Consider the following 18,884-nt stretch of genomic DNA (forward strand, 5'->3'; position numbering starts at 1 on the left):
GTAAATGCTAGTCAATATGCTATATGCTTCATTCACAAAATGAATTAAATGAATGAGGTGCTGTTATTATTCCCTTTAAAATATTTTAAAATTTATTTCAGAGAGAGAGGGGGAGAGATAAACATCAGTGATAAAAGAATCATTGATCAGCTGCTTCCTACACACCCTCTACTGGAGATGGAGCCTGCAAGTCAGGCATGTGTCTTGACCAGGAATCGAATGGTGACTTCCTGGTTCATAGGTTGAGCCACACCAGTCAGGCTATTATTTCCTTTAGATAGATGAGGAAACTGTTACAGAGAAGTAAAATGAGGTGTCCAATTCACACAGATAGGAAATGGAGGGTAAAGGAATGAATCTCAAGTTTGCTTCTCTCAGAATTTGTTACCTGAACCTGTGAATGATCTCTACAATGTTTGGATTGTGCACTCTATAAGTAAAATGTTTGAGTATGTATATGTATGCATATGTAACCATCTTTATCTGTATCTATCTATATCCATACCTATACTAAAAAGTGAGCATATATATTATAAAACACTTGAAAAGGTGGAAATTATGAAGAATAATATTGAAAGTAGACAATAGAGGTGTTACTATTTCTTTCTCCCCAAAAGAACATTTCACACATCTCGTAGGGTTCCTCTTCTCAGCCCTGGACCACAGCTTTAGTCCATGAAGCCCAATGGCCTGTGTTGAGTGAGATTTAAAGAGAAAGAACCACTTATGAATCTACAGAGAAGCTTCCTAACTTCAAAGGAGGATTTCTTTTGTATAAATTCCTGCTAGAGTGAACCTTTGGGCAAATAAATGAAACTGGCGGGTAAGAGAGGAACAATGAACCTCTAGAGGTGAGATTACCAACAAACTCTTAAAAAAAAAAAAAAAATATATATATATATATATATATAATTCATTTTTTACAGAGAGGAAGAGAGAGGGATAGAGAGTTAGAAACATCGATGAGAGAGAATCATTAATCAGCTGCCTCTTGCACACCCCCTACTGGGGATGTGACAGCAACCAAGGTACATGCCCTTGACCGGAATCGAACCCGGGACCTTTCAGTCCACAGGCCGATGTTCTATCTATTGAGCCAAACCGGTTTTGGCCAAATTCTTTTCTAAAATCTCCAAAAACAAACAATCTAAAAAAAAAAAAAATATCCGAACAGTGGATTGCAACTGGTTTTTATCCTGATTAGGAACTGTCCTCTCCTTGGATTGATTTTGTGTTGGTTAACACAGGGGACGACGCTCCAGAGGCCAAGCTTCGCAGACAAAGATTTAAGAGAGGGCAACACAATGTGCAGATATGAATTTCTTATTGAATTTTTGATCCAAATTCTTGACATGAGATTTTTCTGGGATCTGGTTAAAATAAAATATGCTTTCCCACTGCCTTCCAATCTGTACAACACAGAATTTTTCAAAATGTTCCATTGTACTCCAGATTCACACAGTGTTTCCCAAGAAAAGTCCCATAAGAATTCCATGGTCAAATACTTTGGAAAGTGCTATACCTCAGACCAAAGCAACTTTCGAGTTTTAAGATACACATTAGACCACTAAGTTTTTTTTTTAATTTATTTTTTTAAATCAGGTTAACTTGGTAAACTTGGACAGTTTTTGAACTATTGCCCATGGAGCCTTCCTCTGAAGAATATTTATTAACAATCATAGACTGTGTGTTTGGAGACAAACATTAAACCTATGGTAAGCTTCAAGCATGAGTAAAATGCCAGTATGCAGTACATGGAAATGTCTGGATTTCTTAGTCTGATTTTATTGTGATTGATATTCTACTAGAAAGTGTGTTCCCAGATTTGCAGTGTTTGGAGAAGAATCAGAGGGGATTACTGGTGTGTCAGTGATGAGCCAGATCATGGGCTCTTCAAGGGAAGAGACTGGGTCTGTACCGGTAGCCCAATACTGGATCTGGCATAGACTGTGGGCTCTCAGTGAGTGTCATACATCTTGGCATTGAGCATTAGAGGAGGAAGGATGGAGCAGTATGTATCTTCATTCCTATGCCCTTCTGCCTTAAGAAATCTGTAACGTTTTTTAATGCATTGTGTTATTTTGATTCAGTTGGTTAAGGTTCAAAATATTTTAGAGGCAAGGTTAAGAGATTTGAATAGATTTGAAATGTAATCACTGTTTAATGGCTGAAGACAAAAACTCTGAAGTTCATTTCCTTGTCATGCTTCACACACAGATGTGACGTGCTAATTGGACAGGAACTGAAACATGTGCTTGTTGTTAATAATCGGTCATGACCACTATGACTACGGTTCTTATTCTGAGAAACTGGCAGGACTCTGCTGTGAACATCTTCATTAGCAAAGCATGATAGCTATAAAAGAACTGGAAGCATTCTTTTGGGCATTATGCACATATATAGATCTCATGCAGTTTTTCTTTTTATGGAACCAAAAGAAATTTCCAACCAAAAATTAGGTGCATGCAGATACATAAAGGAAACAGATATCAAGCATTAGATGCCTCCCCGCAATGCCCCCAAATATCAGCTCAACATCCCTTGGAATGTAATGTGGGACTATCTCATTCTTTCAGCTCCTATAAAAGTTCATGCCGAATGAAAGAGAGAACTCAGGCTTTTTTGAAACAGTCCCAGAGACAATTGGTCAATGAATGTCAGGATTCAATTGACACTAATTGTAGGCCACAGCACGCACACACACAGCCGCAGATCAAACCACTCAGTGTTCCAAGGGAGAGGGGGATTTGTTGAGCACACGAGCCCCTTCTTCACACTCCCATCCCCTTCTACAGGCACATACAGACAGGGCCACTGCTTCCTACCGGCAGAGTTGGTTCATCCTTGTCCCTGACTGTAGATGACTGTGTAAGAGAAAAAGACAAAAACAGAGACAAATAAATGAAAGATGAAGCACAGACAGGTTTCACACTTAATAACAATCATCAGCGTAGGGAAATATTTGTGGGTATTTTTTTCCTGCTCCTTTGAGAAGGACTATGCCAACACAAGGGGCTCAGAGTGTATATTTGTAGCCAATATAATGGTTTGTTTAGGTATATGGTGCATGCTCCCAAATGATCAAAATTGAATGGGCAACTAAACTGCCCAGCAATAGAAGGCAGTTAAGTCAATTAGGCCCCAGCCACCAAGTGGAATATTATGGTCATTAAAACAAATGGAGTGAGCAAACATATATTGACATAAAAAAAAAAAAATCTAAGCTATATTAAGTAAAAAAAAAAAAAAAAAAAAAAAGAAAAAAGAAAAAGAAAAAGGAAAGCTTACTTCTATCTCATTTTGAAAACAAATAATGATACTTTAGTATATGGGAAGAAAAAAACTCTGCAATGATTATTCCAAAGTATTATTGCTGGGAATAAGATTATAAGGAAGGGTCATATTGCCTACGTCTCTTGGAGGGAGCCAACACTCACTGCCCACGTGTGGTCAACAAGAATAAGTAACACCCGAAGAAGTAAGGTCACTGAATTGGACTAGGCTCATCACACATGGAATTCAGATAATCCATCTTCTTTCCTACCCCCACAGCTTCAAGCTGTTCATGTGAAAAGTGGAAATATCTGACAGGTTGAGGAAAGGTGACTAAAACACAGTAGAAGGTGAGGACCTATGCATTTGTTGGGAGAGAAGACAACTCAGGTAAGGTGACAGTGGAGTTCTACCCACATGCCCCAACTTCATATGAACACTCCTTCTTCCAAAGAACTGGGCACCTTCCTGTGATCTTCCCAGTGATGTGGAGGCAGGTGTCTTGTGAGTTTCCTCACGCTCAGACCACTACTGTGCTTGCTCCACCTCAACTGTGAATGCATACAGCAAGAAAAACCCGGCGCCTTTCCCCCTGCCTTGCCTGCCGGTCCTCCCCACTCCAGTCTTTGCTGATCTGCATCTTCAAGAATAACCACACACCTGGAGACCTGCAGACAGGCAAAGCTGTTCTAACACCTGCCACGGCTCTAGGCTCTCTTTTTCAGTCCTACTACACACGTCATACAAAGAACATTAAGTGGCCCCCACATTCCATCTAAAATTATACATTTTTTTTGTGTGTAAAAAAATGAAAGGAATTTTTACACTTTTGCATTTCAAATTGTTGGTTATGTGCAATTCATTGAATTTGTGACTGGCATGCTCAAAGCCTTAAAAGTAAGAAAGATGAATTCACAATTTGTTTTTCCATGTCATTTTTAATACTTAAGTTGATAATGAAAATTTTTTAGACATTCAATTAAACATTTAATTACCTTCTAGATACTTTTTTATTTTTGGAGTACATTGATATTGACTCTAAACTCCAAAAAAGTTTATCTTGGGTGGATTATCTGAATTCCATGTTTTTCTAGTTCCAAACATTTTTGTAGACCCTTGAAGAATCAGTAACTCCCAGGCACCTATGGAAATATTCTGACTTGGTGGTAATTTCCGAGCACAGCCCATGAGTATTACTAAATTTGCCATTGCCTCATGGCTTGGGGCTTTCTCTTAGTGACTTTTCTGACAGCACTAATATAAAAAAATCCCGATTCTCTAGTTCCCAGGCACACGCTTGGGGAACTGGAGTGGACCTGAAATTGCCCTTTGATTTCCCTCTTTGCTCTCAAAGGCACTGTATGAGCCTGCTTCTGTCTGGCAGGCCCTTTCATTTTCTCTTCTTCCACATCAGACAGCTCAACAAATGGCCCCACATCACACAGAACCATCCCCCAGGGAAATTATCCAGAACGGCCAGCTCAGCTTTCAGACACACGGTGAGGTGAGCTGTTAGAGCACGCCTTTTCAGTTAGCAAATTTACACCTTGCGGCTAAATGGGAGACAAATAATTATGATACCACGGAACATGAAGAAACAGGATGAAAAGGGTGGTGGTCTTTATAAGAGCAAACTATCACCAGCTAAGAGTTTCGTTTAAAAAAAAATATTTAAAGAAAATATTAGAAAGAAAGAAAGAAAGAAAAAAAATCCAAGACTGCCTTTTGGTTTGAAAGGACAAAAAAAATAAAAAATAAAAAATCTACCCCATTGACTTCCTTTTTCTCTCATAAGCAAGGAGGGTCATGGGATACAATAAAAGAAATGCCTTGTACATAAATGCTACCAAGAAAAATCTGAGGGCAGAGGAAAGTCTGAAAACCTTGACAAAATCTCCCACTGTTTAATGTCGGCAGACGTTGACATGGTTATTTTTCTTTCAAGTGTAATTTGCAGACATCAATACACATTAGGTTACAACATACATTTAGGCACACAAATGGCAGCGCAGGCCATTAAAACACCCCTCCACTTGCCTTTCATGCAGCCCTGTGGTAGGAGACGAGAAATGTGACATATGCTAGCTCATTTTCAGGGGCTTACCCACATCTACTGATAAATCTGACCCTCACCTGACTTAGCCTCACTAATTACACGTTGAAGCAGCCCCACAGTCCTGCCAAATGGGCTGTGATTACGTAAGGAATTCAATGTTAATGGGGTTTTAATTACATTGGAATATAAACTAGGGAAGGTGACAAAGAAACAATTCAACTCTCTTATAGCCTGTACAGTTTCTAACCACTAGATGATTTAGCTAATTATCTGGGTTTGGGTTGGCCTTGGTGCTATGAATTTATTTTCAGGGCCATTGAACATCTGGCAAGTTTAATCTAACCCCTCGGTGTTACTGAAGACAGTCTCTTAAAAAAAACAAAGCACACCAATGTGACTTTAAGGCTTGATCTTGGCATTCTTATTATGCATTTTGCTTTGTAGCCCCCTTGATTTTAAATGCACCAACACATCATACATTTGGAAGCCCGATTTGCGGTGGTCAGTTTAAAGGCTGTGCCAGCTATAGAAAAGATCTGTTAAGACTAATCTATAGCATATACACTAATTCTCAAGGAATATTTAATATATTTTTATTGATTTTCTACAGAGAGAAAGGGAGAGGGATAGAGTTAGAAACATTGATGAGGGAGAAACATTGATCAGCTGCCTCCTACACATTTCCTACTGGGGATGTACCCAAAACCAAGGTACATGCCCTTGACTGGAATCGAACCTGGCACCTTTCAGTCCGCAGGCTGATGCTCTATCCACTGAGCCAAACAGGTTAGGGCAGGAATATTTAAAAGAATTCATAAAATGGGAGAAACCAAGATGGCGGCATAAGGTAGACACCCGAATGCAGCCTACCACAACAAATTTGAATTTAGAACTGAAAAACAGGGGAAACATCACCCTGAAGCACCGGACGGCTGGCTGAGAGGAGGCTCTACCATCTGGGAAGGAGAAAGAAGGCACGCTGAACCTCAGGAACTGTGAAGGTGCGGAGAACTGTGTGTGCGAAAAGGCGGCCACAGAGTTCACTGCCGGCTTGCTTGCGGAGCGCAGAGAGGGCGGGCTGAGTTCGCTACTGGCTTACTCCCTGCATGCAGAGAGGGCGGACAGCATTAGTGGCTGGCTTTCTTGTTCGGGAGGAAAACAGAACCACCTTATTGCGCTGATAGACGGCCCCAGACAGGGAGAGGCCAGACTGTTGGGCAGTGGGCAGAGATCTCTCGGAGGTGTGTGAAGCCAGCAGCCATTACTGCGGAACTCAGAAACCAGAACCTCGTAGGGAGGGGCTGAATAAAGCTTGTCTGCACCACCCGAGACTCCGCCCCATCCAAGCAGAACACAGAAGCCCTTCCAATGGCTAGCTTCCTTGTTCGCTGCCAATAGGACTCTCCTAGAGAGGGGCAGACAGGAATCTAAAGCTTGTCTGCAACCAATTGTGTGGGATTCAACAAAGCTTGTCTGGGAAGGAGAAATTCCACCCCATTCAAGCGGAATACAGAAACCCTCCTAGCTGAGACACTTCTGATCCTCATAGCCAATTGGCTTGGAGATCAACACTTCCCAGTGATACCAACAACAAGCAAGGCTTAACAACAAGACTGCACACACAGCCCACAAAGGGCTACATCAAGACTATCCTCCTCAGGTAACTGGGAGGCTGACTCACTGAACCATATAGGACTCCTTAGCACACAAAGCCACCCTACCAACTCAGGGAAGCTGTGAAAATGCCGAGACAAGGAAATAGATCACAAACAAAAGAAATGAAGGAAAAGAAGAGACTGGATATAGAGTTCAAAACCATGCTTATAAGGTTTTTCAAGAATTTCCTAGAAAAGGTCAATAAGACCTATGAGGAGATGAAAAGGGATCAACAAGAAATAATAAGGGATCAACAAGAAATAAAGAATACATTGTCTGAAATAAAAAATATTATTCAGAGTCTTAAAAACAAAATGGAAGCTCGCAAGAATCAAGTCAAAGATTTGGAACATAGAGAGCCAGAAGATACTCCTCTACAGAAGCATGAAGACAAGAGAATCCAGAAAGTTGAAGATAGTGTAAGAAACCTCTGGGACAACTTCAAGTAAACCAACATCAGAATTATGGGGGGTCCCAGAAGATGAGAGAGAGCAAGATATCGAAAACATACTGGAAGAAATAGTGACAGAAAACTTCCCCCACCTGGTGAAAGAATTAGACTTATAAGTCCAGAAAGCACACAGAACTCCAAACAAAAGGAATCCAAAGAAGATCACACCAAGACACATCATAATTAAAATTCCAAGAGCAAAAGACAAAGAGAGAATATTAAAAGCAGCAAGAGAAAAGCAGGTAGTCACCTATAAAGGAGCACCTATACGATTGTCAGCTGACTTCTCAACAGAAACCATGCAGGCCAGACAGGAATGGCAAGAAATATTCAAGGTGATGAATAGCAAGAATCTACAGCCAAAAATAATCTACCCAGCAAAGCTATCTCTCAGAATCGAAGGCCAGATAAAGAGCTTCACTAATAAAAAAAAGCTAAAGGAGTTCATCACCACCAAACCAGAATTATATGAATTGCTGAAGGGGGTTCTTTCAGAAGAGAAAGTAAATAAAGATAAAACTATGAACAACAAATACGTAACTATCAACAAATGGATCTAAAAACCAAGGGAATTTAAAAAATCTGATGAACAATATTAACTGGGGAATATAATAGAATCAGAGGTATGGAAGGGGAGTGAACTGACAATTCTCGGGGAAAAGGAGAGAGGGGTGTGTGGGAAGAGACTGAACATAAACTGTGCACCTATGGATGAGGACAATGGGGGTTGGGGAAAGGGCAGAGGGTGGGGTGGGAACGTGGTGGAGGGGAGCAATGGAGGGGGGGTGGAAATGAGGAACATTTGTAATAATATGAACAATAAAGATTTATTTAAAAAAATAAATAAAAGAATTTATAAAATGCATCCCTAAGGGTCTCAAGTTGGGGCTCTGGTGTGCAACACAGACCTCCTCTTCGTCACGAAAGCAGAACATTCACCAGGCCCGGGCATAAGAGAGAGATGTTTTTTGCATAAAAAAAGAATTGTGTAATTCAGCTCTTTATATAATTTAAACTGTTCTTCTATAATAATATTCTTCCATAATTACTGCAAATCATTAATCAATAATTAATAACTGATGTTGCCATAAATATCTGCTGTTCTCCCTGGTGGAAACCCCAGTTCTATATATGAATTTTGCTATCTATTTTCTATGTTTGGAATATGCCTCATCTCTCATGTAATAAAATATATACTAATCCATTTAGACAGCATTTTTAATGCCATAAACCATTCACAAATTATTAAATCATCTCACTTCCTTTGACCCTTGAAAGCCACTGGTTGAGAAATAATTTCCTTGACTACTAAGTATAGCTTTTATGTGAATTTATACAGAGCCTTACCCTTCATATGGGCTTCCACTCTCACTTCTCACACATACTAGTAAACATTGAGCAAAAACTGCACCATCTAGCTGCATCGCAGCCACATGGCCCCTGGTTTACTCTGGCTGGTAATGGCCCACCTGCAAGTCACATAATCAGTCGGGTCACTGGGAAGATTTCATATGCCGATACCAGTGTATAAAGCAAGGGTGGCTTTTCTGGCCAGTGGCTTAGCAGCAGATAGAAACGAACAAACAATTTGGCTCAACCGTCAAGTAACAACCATAACCGTCCACTACCATAACCAATCACTAAGTCCTGTGATATGTGACTAAATTCACTGTGCCAAGGACCCAGAAGCATATGAGGCCAATAAAAAACAAATTTAAAAGTATAACTATTTTGTCATAATTGTGATCCAAAACATAGATGCCAGTGATTAGAAATATTAACCCAGTATTTAATTGACATTCATTTTAATGTCTTAGAATTTAGAAAGGGTGGGTGAGGAATGATTTGAATCACAGACTTCTATTTAAAAAATTAGCAAGGAGTATGAAATAACGTTTTTCTTTCAATACATTTTCCTGTAATAGCAAAATCATTCGACATCGCTCTCATGGTTAAAGATCAATAGACCTTAAGCCTCTGGGAAAACGAGATAAAAGGCTGAAATCTGGAATCTAAGAGGAAAGAAACTCTAGGACCTCTTAACCAGACAAAAAACTCATCTCCCTCTCCCTCTCTTTACTGTGTCTTAACATAATCCATGAAATATTAAGGGGGGTGGGATTAAATAAATCCCTCAAGAAAAACAATACTGAGATTTAAATTCAAATTATGTTTACCTTTACCACTAGTTGCCGGGTAATTACCCCAGTATTACTGTCCTGGAGGGAAGTAAGGAGCTCAGACATTCATGAGGTGCTAAAGCTGGCAGCCCAGAACGAGGAGCACCCTCCACACCGGCTTAAATAGACACATCAGCATGCTTACATCGATACCTAGGCATTTTATTGTTATATTTTGTGGAAACTGTAAATGGGATTGTTTTCTTAGTTTCCCTTTCTGATGGTTCATTATTGATTTCTGGATATTAATTAGTATTTTGTACAGAGGGTTCCCTTGGCCTGGCCTGTGGGATCTGGCCAAAACCAGTTCTCCGACATCCCCTGAGGGGTCCCCGATTGGGAAAGGGCACAGGCAAGGCCAAGGGACCCCACCAGTGCATGATTGGAGCTGGGGAGGGATGCAGGAGATTGGCCAGCAGGAGAGGGACTGTAGGAGGGCTCCAAGGTGTGTCTAGCCCATCTCACTCAGTTTCCAGCAGCAAGGTAATCTACTGGTTGGAGCATCTGCCCCCTTGTGGCCAGTGCACATCATAGCGAGTGGTTGAGTGGCCTTAGCATATCATTAGCATATTATACTTTGATTGGTTGAACAGATGACTAGACGACTGGTCACTTAGCATATTAGGCTTTTATTATTTAGAATTCTGCTACATTACTGAATTCATGTATCTGTTCTAGTAGTTCTTTGGTGGAATTTTAGGATTCTCTATATATAGTATCATGTCATCTGCAAATAACAATGACAGTTTTACTTCCCCCTTTCCAATTAGGATGCCTTTTATTTCTTCTTCTTGTCTGACTGCTGTGGCTAGAACTTGCAGTATTATGTGGAATAACAGAGGTGAAAGTGGACATATCTGTCTTGTTCCTCATCTTAAGGGAAACATATTAGTTTTCTCCCTTTGATCATGATTGTTAGCTGTGGGTTTGTAATATATGGGCTTTATTATGTTGAGGTATGTTCCCTCTATTCCCACTTTGCTGAGTTTTTATCATATATAAATATTGGATTTTGTCAAATGCTTTTTATTTATTTTTTATTAAGGTATTATAGGTATACATATCTTACCATTGCCCCCCCTCCACCCCACTCTTATATATGCCCTCACCTCCCAATGTTTTGCATCCATTGGTTATTCTTATATACATGCATATAAGTCCTTCGGTTAAAAACTGTGGTAATGGAAGTTCACATTTTGGAAACAATGCATTTTGATGATTTATTTGATTAATTCCAAGGACTTTGAAATATAGAAAGAAATTTCAGAATAATAGATATGCCCCTCAATGGGGGGAATGGCAATGAAATTGCCAAGAGACAGTTAATAAACAACATTTTGACTTCTAAATAGCTTTACAAGAGAAGAAGTAATGTAGGATGAGAAGTGATGCTATATAATTATTAAGAACATAAAATTCAGGCCCAGACTGCTTGGGTTCATTTCTTATTTCTTGTCACTTATTAGTTATGTGACTTTTCTGACAAGTTACTTAGTCTCTCCATGCTTTATTTTTTCTCATGTGTAAAATGGTGATGATAATTGTAACTAATTCAGAGTGCTGTTGTGAGGATCAAAGAAATTAATACGTATAAAGTGTTTAGATCAATGTTTCATAGTTATTAAGCATATGTATTGGCTCTATTATCATTACTTTTACTATTAGGAGCCACAAGGAAGAATAATGACAAATTATATGACAAAAGTAGGTTCAAGGTTATGAGCTGGACTAAAGAGAGCACACTAACTAGTTTGAATGGGAAGTAAAAACATTCCACTGATTAGGATGGGGAATGGTGATTTGTATAGAACACTAGAAGACGGTCCTAGGTTGGCCACTGAGGGAGGAGGGGATATACCACAGATTACATTTCCTGCCTTGGCTTCTGAAGCTGTCCTTGTCCCATGAATCAGCATTGTCAGCATGTAGGATTGGCAATGCTAGGTCAGCATTTCACATCTCATAGCCTTCAGTGGGCCTGGTTTTGATCAGGAAGCTCTGGAGGCTGGGAGACTCAGAAAAGATAGAACCTATACCTGAACCCAAAGGATCTAACCTCCCATGGAATTCTGGAAGTTTCTGGTCAACACTTTTCACTTGGTAGGATGCTACTTGTAAGCAGAAAAAGATAAGGATCAGAAAGGGCCACAGGCTTGGTCTCAAGTTCAGCTTCTGCTGGCTGGCATTGTGGGCTAGGAGTTCTCTGACTCCAGGAAGCAAGGCTGTGCAGAATGGTTTGTGTGAGCACCTGGGTGTGTTGAGTAATTATTGAAAGTCATCATCTGGATAAATGGTAAAGTATAGTCCACTCAAAACTTGGAAAAAAGTTGATCCCATAAGAGGGCAGGTACTCTAACAGATCAGATGAGGAATCTGATGTGATCCCTCTAAAATTGTTAGGAAATATGATGTGGGAATACTCAGTAAGGATAGAGGCCAGGGTGACCTCCAGATGCAGAACTGGACTATGACTGATGAGTTGCCATCTATCCAACTGCATATAATTAGTATCTCCAAACTTTATTGATCACATGCCATTATCAAAAACATTCTGAACAAGAAATATATCTATAATTAAAAAAAAAAGCATAATATGCTAATTAGACCAGACAGCTGAACGACCTTTTGGATGTCATTCCAGATGAAGCTGTGGTGGCCGAGGCAGAGGCTGTTAGGGGTGATCAGGCAGGCAGGCAAGCTGTTAGGGGCTATGAGGCAGGCGGGCAGGCAGGCAGAGTGGTTAGGGGCGATCTGACAGGCAGGCAAGTGGTTAGAGGCAATCAGACAAGCAGGCAGGCCAGCAGTTAGGAGTCAGCAGTCTTGGATTGTGAGAGGGATGTCTGACTGCTGGTTTAGAATGTGGCCTAAACTGGGGGGTCCCAGATTGTGAGAGGGTGCAGGCCTGGCTGAGGAACTCCCCCACTATGTATGAATTTTGTACAAAGGCCTCTAGTATATATATAATACGAAGGTCTATCACCTATCGATCTCTTTATCTATCTATCTATCTATCTATCTATCTATCTATCTATCTATCTATCTTATATGCTACTCTCAACCATTAAATAAAATAGACTAATATCTTCTTTAAAAATAAAAATACCTAAAAAAATACTAGTATTTTTTTTTTTTGTTACATCTTAAATAATTTCCTACTACACACTTCTGGAGGATCAGCACAGACTTTTGAAAAGTTTTACAGAACGTTGTTTACCAGGGGTTCTCACCCAAAAAGGAAACGGTAATTATGTATGACATGATGAAAGTGTTAGCTAACCCTATGTTAGGTAACCATTTTTTAATACAGAAATGTATCAAACCAATACATTGTATAACTAAAACTTACAGGATGCTATATGTAAATTACATCAATAAAGATGAAAAAAATAAAAGGGAGTTTTAAATGTTTCTCACAGAATTGTTAAGCTGTATTGGGTGTATACCCAGTTCCCTCAGCTAGCCTCTTTAATAGTGGAGGATCCTTGAGAATAGCATACAGCTCGTGCCTCTATGGACCCTAATGTGGCCACTTAAAATGCAACTAGGTGGCATGGAAGAGAGGCCGCTCCGATAGACTGGGGACTGTGCGTTCCTGTGCCAGTAACCAAAGCCCTTCTGATGCTTGCTCCACTGGCTGAATTGACATTCATGATGATTATTTAGATCCACCCCCTGAGAACACGTATTTTAATCTCTTATGAAATAGGTACAAAGAAGACAGGAATCCCCATTTTATAAATGGAGGGAGAGAAGGTAGGAAGTGCCCCGGCTGTTTCTGTACTCAGGATACTAAGCACCTGGTTAAGTCACTTAATTTAGGAATTAACACTCAACTACCAGTGGCATCTCTCACTGCCTGAACAGTCCAGATGTTGCCAACATATTTCATGGTACTGATTGAGCAATTATCACAATTGCCACCAAACCATTTTGATATGCCAATAAATACAATCTGTTAGTGGTGTTCTGGTGTCAGTCACCCAAATTTCTTGTGACCAGTAAAGAACCCCAGATGCATTCCACATATTAATTCTGGATTGTCTTATTTATTTATTTATTTATTTATTTATTTATTTATTTTAAAGAAAAGTGTCTAAGTCTGGCTGGCATAGCTCAGTGGTTGAGCATTGACTTATGAACCAGGAGATCATGGTTTGATTCTTGGTCAGGGCATATGCCCGGGTTGCAGGCTCAATCCCCAGTGTGGGGCACACAGGAGGCAGCCAATCACTGATTCTCTCTCATCATTGATGTTTCTATCTCTCCCTTTCTCTTCCTCTCTGAAATCAATAAAAAATATATTAAAAAAGAAAAATGTCTAAGATGATCTGAATTTTTTTTTAAAGTCCAACAAATGCTGGATAAATATTATCAAATACATATTGTTAAGTGAAGAATGAATTGCCTTTATTCAAATATCTAGTGCCCTTTGTTATATGTTGCTTATAATTCTGTGGTCTTGTGGACACACCACAGAATCATTTGCCACAAATAAAGTAGATTCCAGTAGTAATGAATAATATTAAAAGTTCAGTACCTGGTTGGTACTAAGTGTTTCACATATAATATTTTATTGAGTTCTCTCAACAGTAGGTATCATAACCACCTCGACCTCCTATAATACATGAGGCTGACAGAGGTTGGACAGTTTGTCCAAGGCCACATGACCAGTAAGTGGCTGAGCTGGGATAGAAACTCAGACAGCTGTGCCCAGAGCCTGTTTTATTGGCGGGGAAGCAAGGAAGTGGAATTGCCTTGCAAGTGGATGTGTGAAAGAGACTGAAGACATCAGAACTGCAAATACGGTAAAAACAGCTTATGTATATTAAGAACTATTTATGAGCTCAGGGCCACAAATAGTTGCCAAGCGAGTACTGTGAATGAAGAGTGACAGATTTCATTTGTGTTCATATGGTACAAAACGTTTGTCTGGGAATAGAAAAAGCATAGTTATTTTCTTATCTTATGTCTCTCCTAGGATTATTATTTAGACTCATCTACAATTGTCATGACTTTTCATTATTATTTTTGTCTCTTGAAGGTCAAGGAGGCACTTTTTATGATCTTCACAATGGCATAGGTTCAAGTAAACGCTGAAAACTAGTTTATTCATATAACAAATTGACTTATATTAAGGAGTTGATAGCTCAGCAGTAGTTCGGAAGAGTGGGGCCCTCTGGTGGTCCCATTTATCATGGTGTCATGTGATCCTGGTCTATATTTAGTTTATTAGAAGCACATGTGCACAGTCTTCCATTTATTTCTGTCATTTGAAGGACTAAGGCTGTTTCTTTGTTTCAGGGAGAGAACAACTCAAAATATGAAATAATCACATTTATTGTGTCTGAAGCATCGATAGGAAGGCTGAATAGCAAGTTTTGAATAAAGGCAATTAATTCAGTCACTTAATGTTTATTTTATAGTATTTACTGGACTCTTACTATATACCAGGTATTATTCTAGGTTCTAGGAATAAATATGTGACCCAAATGGACCAAAATATCTATATTTATAGAGTAACGTTCCAGAATATTATTATCATAAAATGAACTAGACAGAATAGGTAGTATTTAGATCACTAAATATTAAGTATTATTATTAAGAGATTAACCAAAGAATTTATATGCCTATATGCATAGCTCATGGACAGACAATAGTGGAGGGAAGGTTTGGGGAGGGGGTGAGAGTGGGAGGAGGGAGTGAGAGTTGGGGTGGAAGGGGGTTAATGAGGGGGGAAAGGGACATCTATAATACTTTCAACAATAAAGATAAATTAAAAAATTAAGTGATATTAACATTAATATATTAGTATTTTTAAGTGACATTAAGATATATTTAGGGATACACTTAAGTGAACTATGGCCTAACCATCAACTTTGTAACCAAGCCTTATGAGTAATTTATTAATGCTGAATTTAGTATCTGTACTGGTTTGGGCAGAAGCTAGCAAAGAGTATAAAGAACATAACTTTTTTTTAAAAATATATTTTATTGATTTTTTACAGAGAGGAAGAGAGAGGGATAGAGAGTTAGAAACATCGATGAGAGAGAGTCATTGACCAGCTGCCTCTTGCACACCCCCTACTGGGGATGCACCCGCAACCAACGTACATGCCCTTGACTGGAATTGAACCCGGGACCTTTTAGTCCGCAGGCCGACGCTCTATCCACTGAGCCAAACCAGTTTCGGCAACTTCTATAAAGTTATAAATAACATATAGGAAAGGGCACAAGATACTTAAAGTACATCTTAAAACTGATAAAATTAAAGATGCAATTTAATATTTGACAATCTTATTGGAAACAAAGTTTCTTGCCAATTTTTTTTTTTTTTTAATTACAGATTTAAGATTAAGGACAAAAAGAAGGCCTTAACTCCAAGGAGAACAAAAACCTACAACTTAAATATAATGTAATATAATGTAACTTTGTAGTTTTGCTACATGTATTTTTTTACTTTTATGTTCTCCTAGATAATATTCAACCTCATTAACAAATCATATTAATTTCCCACCACATTTTAACATGTGATCCTAAACATTTCATTGACACCATACCAGCACCGAATTCCTAAAAAATTCTGACACAATTTCCACGCAGGCTGAAACATAGGGATGTCAGATTTGCTGAACTTAAGTTTTGGAACACCCAGGAAGCAGATGAGTATCATGTAAATGCAATTGAAATATTTACTAATTTAAATGAAAATGTAATTAAACTTTGGGAAAATAACAAATGTACTGGTATATCAAATACATGCATCGAATGACATATCAAATGTACTGAGATTGAGAACTAGTTCCCTTCCTTGATCTGCTCTCCTGTTCCCCAGAGAGGCCAGGAGGAAGCCAAGATTGCTCATGCCATGCAGATGGATTTTAAAAAGGGGACAGAGACCTTTATTTCAAATACTGCCTGGCTACTTTCATATTCCATTTGCTCTGTATGTACCCCCATTTGCTCCCCAATTAGTTCTTTTGTATTACTTGTCTCATTTCTTTATTTCCCATTACTGAGCACCCTTTTGAGGACAAAGACCATGCTTTTTTTCATTTTATATTATTCCATAGTATCTAGCAGAGTGGTGTTAGATGCCTAATAAATACATGTTTAATAATAAATAAGTGAAATCAGATACAACTCTGTTGTCAGACATGTGGTTTGCAAATATTTTCTCCCCAAAATTTGCCCTTTCATCCTCTTAATGGTATATTAATGGTCTTTCACAGAGCAAAAGTTTTTAATTTGTAAATTTTTCCTTTGATGCATTGGTTTTTTTAATAGTACATCTAAGAATTCTTTGCCTAGTCCTAGGTCCTGAAAATTTTATTCTACCTTTTTTCTAGAAAATTTTAGTTATATGGTTTATACTTAAGCCCATAATCCATTTTGAGTTAATTTTTGTATAATATGTGAGATTTGGTTATGATTTCTCTCTCTCTCTCTCCCTTTCTCTCTCTCTCTCTCTCTCTCTCTCTCTCTCTCTCTCTCTCTCTCTTACTTACTAAGGATGTCCAGTTCTACTATATCCATTTTATTTAAAAAATATAGTTTTATTTATTTCAGGGAGGAAGGGAGAGGGAGAGAGACAGAAACATCAACGATGAGAGAGAATCATTGATCTGCTGCCTCCTTCATGCCCCATATTGAAGATTGAGTTCACAACCTGGGCATGTGCCCTGACTAGGAATTAAATCTCCTGGTTCATAGGCTGACACTCAATCACTGAGCCATGCTAGCTGGACCTCTACTATATCCATTTAAAGTTCAGGAGTGGAAGGTCTCCTGAGGTTAAGTGACTTGCCCCAAAGCATACAGGTAGTAAGTGAAGGCAGTGGGACTGAAATACCACATTCCTCATGACTAGACTTCCCTGGGTCCAAAGCACCAACTCTCCCTGCATTCTCCAAGTAAACAAAAACACTTTGAATTCACCTTCATGAGGGCAGAGGAAATTTATTCATAGCACTATTGAAGGAAATCATCAGCCTCACTTTGAACAAAATGGACATGACTTTATTTTAAAAATAAACTATATAATTTCCAATATCATGACATTCTTATAGTCGTGAAAGACAAAGAATAAAACAGACAACTAGAAATGAAGTCGAGATCTGCCATTAAGTGAGGGCAGTGCTCTATTTCTGCTGATGAAGGAGTAATGAACTGATGACGTTGGAAGTTTTGGATCTTAAAATAACATTTCTGGTTCCAGACAGTGGCTGTGGTCTCCCAGGGCATATCTTGTCTGTTATCTGTCAATAGCATAACGGAAATTGTGTACTGCTAAAAACAGATGCAGCAGTGCAGTAACAGAAATGAAAGAGATAGGCTCTGGGAATCCTAACTGCATCACTGTTCAATGGAGCCAGGAGGCACCATGTTCTTGGCTAAATAGTCAACACAGTTGTCAGTGTTGGAATTAAAAATCTGCTGCAGCCAAGACCGGTTTGGCTCAGTGGATAGAGCGTCGGCCTGCAGACTGAAAGGTCCTGGGTTCGATTCCGGGCAAGGGCATGTACCTTGGTTGCGGGCACATCCCTAGTAGTGGGTGTGCAAGAGGCAGCTGATCGATGATTCTCTCTCATTGATGTTTCTAACTCTCTATCCCTCTCTCTTCCTCTCTGTGAAAAATCAATAAATAAATAAAAAATCTGCTGCAGAACTAGGAGACAATGACATGTGGAATATCCTGTTAAAAAAGCTTTCTTCCTGATTACTGTTGGCTCTGAAGCCTTGGCTTAGCCATTTGAGAACTCCTGAAGATGGTTTCTAGACCCGTTGTTTTGTCATGGTTCCTACCACACAAGCTTATTGCCCATAAAGCATCACAGATGCTGATAATAATTACATAATGTTACATAATGTCATCACTGAGAGTTGACTACTTACTAAATTATAGTAGTATTGGACATTTTTAGGCAGGATTCTAATACAATGAAAAATACACTGAACCAATGGGAGAATGATGCTTGCCAACTGATTGGAGAAATCCAGTCTAAGAGTGAAAGATTGTGCTTATGTTAAAATTTTCCTCAAAATAATGTATGTATACTCATACTCTAAATTTTTATGATGAAAAGTTTTAAACACAGACATTTAAAGAGTAGTACAATGGGTAGTACAATAGGTAGCCATATTCCCACCACTTAGATTCAGTAACTGTTAACACATTCTATATTTGCTTTATCAGTATATGTATATATTTATAATTTTTCTAAATAATTTTTATGTAAGATGCAGATGTTATGCTCTCTTCACCCCTAAA

General features: G+C 38.9%; 1 protein-coding gene across 10 annotated transcripts in view; it reads right to left on the bottom strand.

Moving 5' to 3' along the window:
* Positions 1-18,884, bottom strand: part of SLC24A2 (solute carrier family 24 member 2) — a 224,575-nt gene that overhangs the window by 91,338 nt on the left and 114,353 nt on the right. For 8 of the 10 annotated variants that reach the window (XM_036434161.2, XM_036434171.2, XM_036434166.2 and 5 more), the window contains one exon: positions 2,826-2,864. The exons of the other annotated variants lie outside the window; for them this stretch is intronic. In XM_036434161.2, the coding sequence (XP_036290054.1) occupies positions 2,826-2,864 (39 nt within the window). The remainder of the gene's footprint in view (positions 1-2,825; positions 2,865-18,884) is intronic. 10 annotated transcript variants of the gene reach the window in all.

The sequence above is a fragment of the Pipistrellus kuhlii genome, unplaced genomic scaffold (genome assembly GCF_014108245.1).
Source record: "Pipistrellus kuhlii isolate mPipKuh1 unplaced genomic scaffold, mPipKuh1.p scaffold_m20_p_12, whole genome shotgun sequence".
In the NCBI taxonomy this organism is placed as follows: Eukaryota; Metazoa; Chordata; class Mammalia; order Chiroptera; family Vespertilionidae; genus Pipistrellus; species Pipistrellus kuhlii.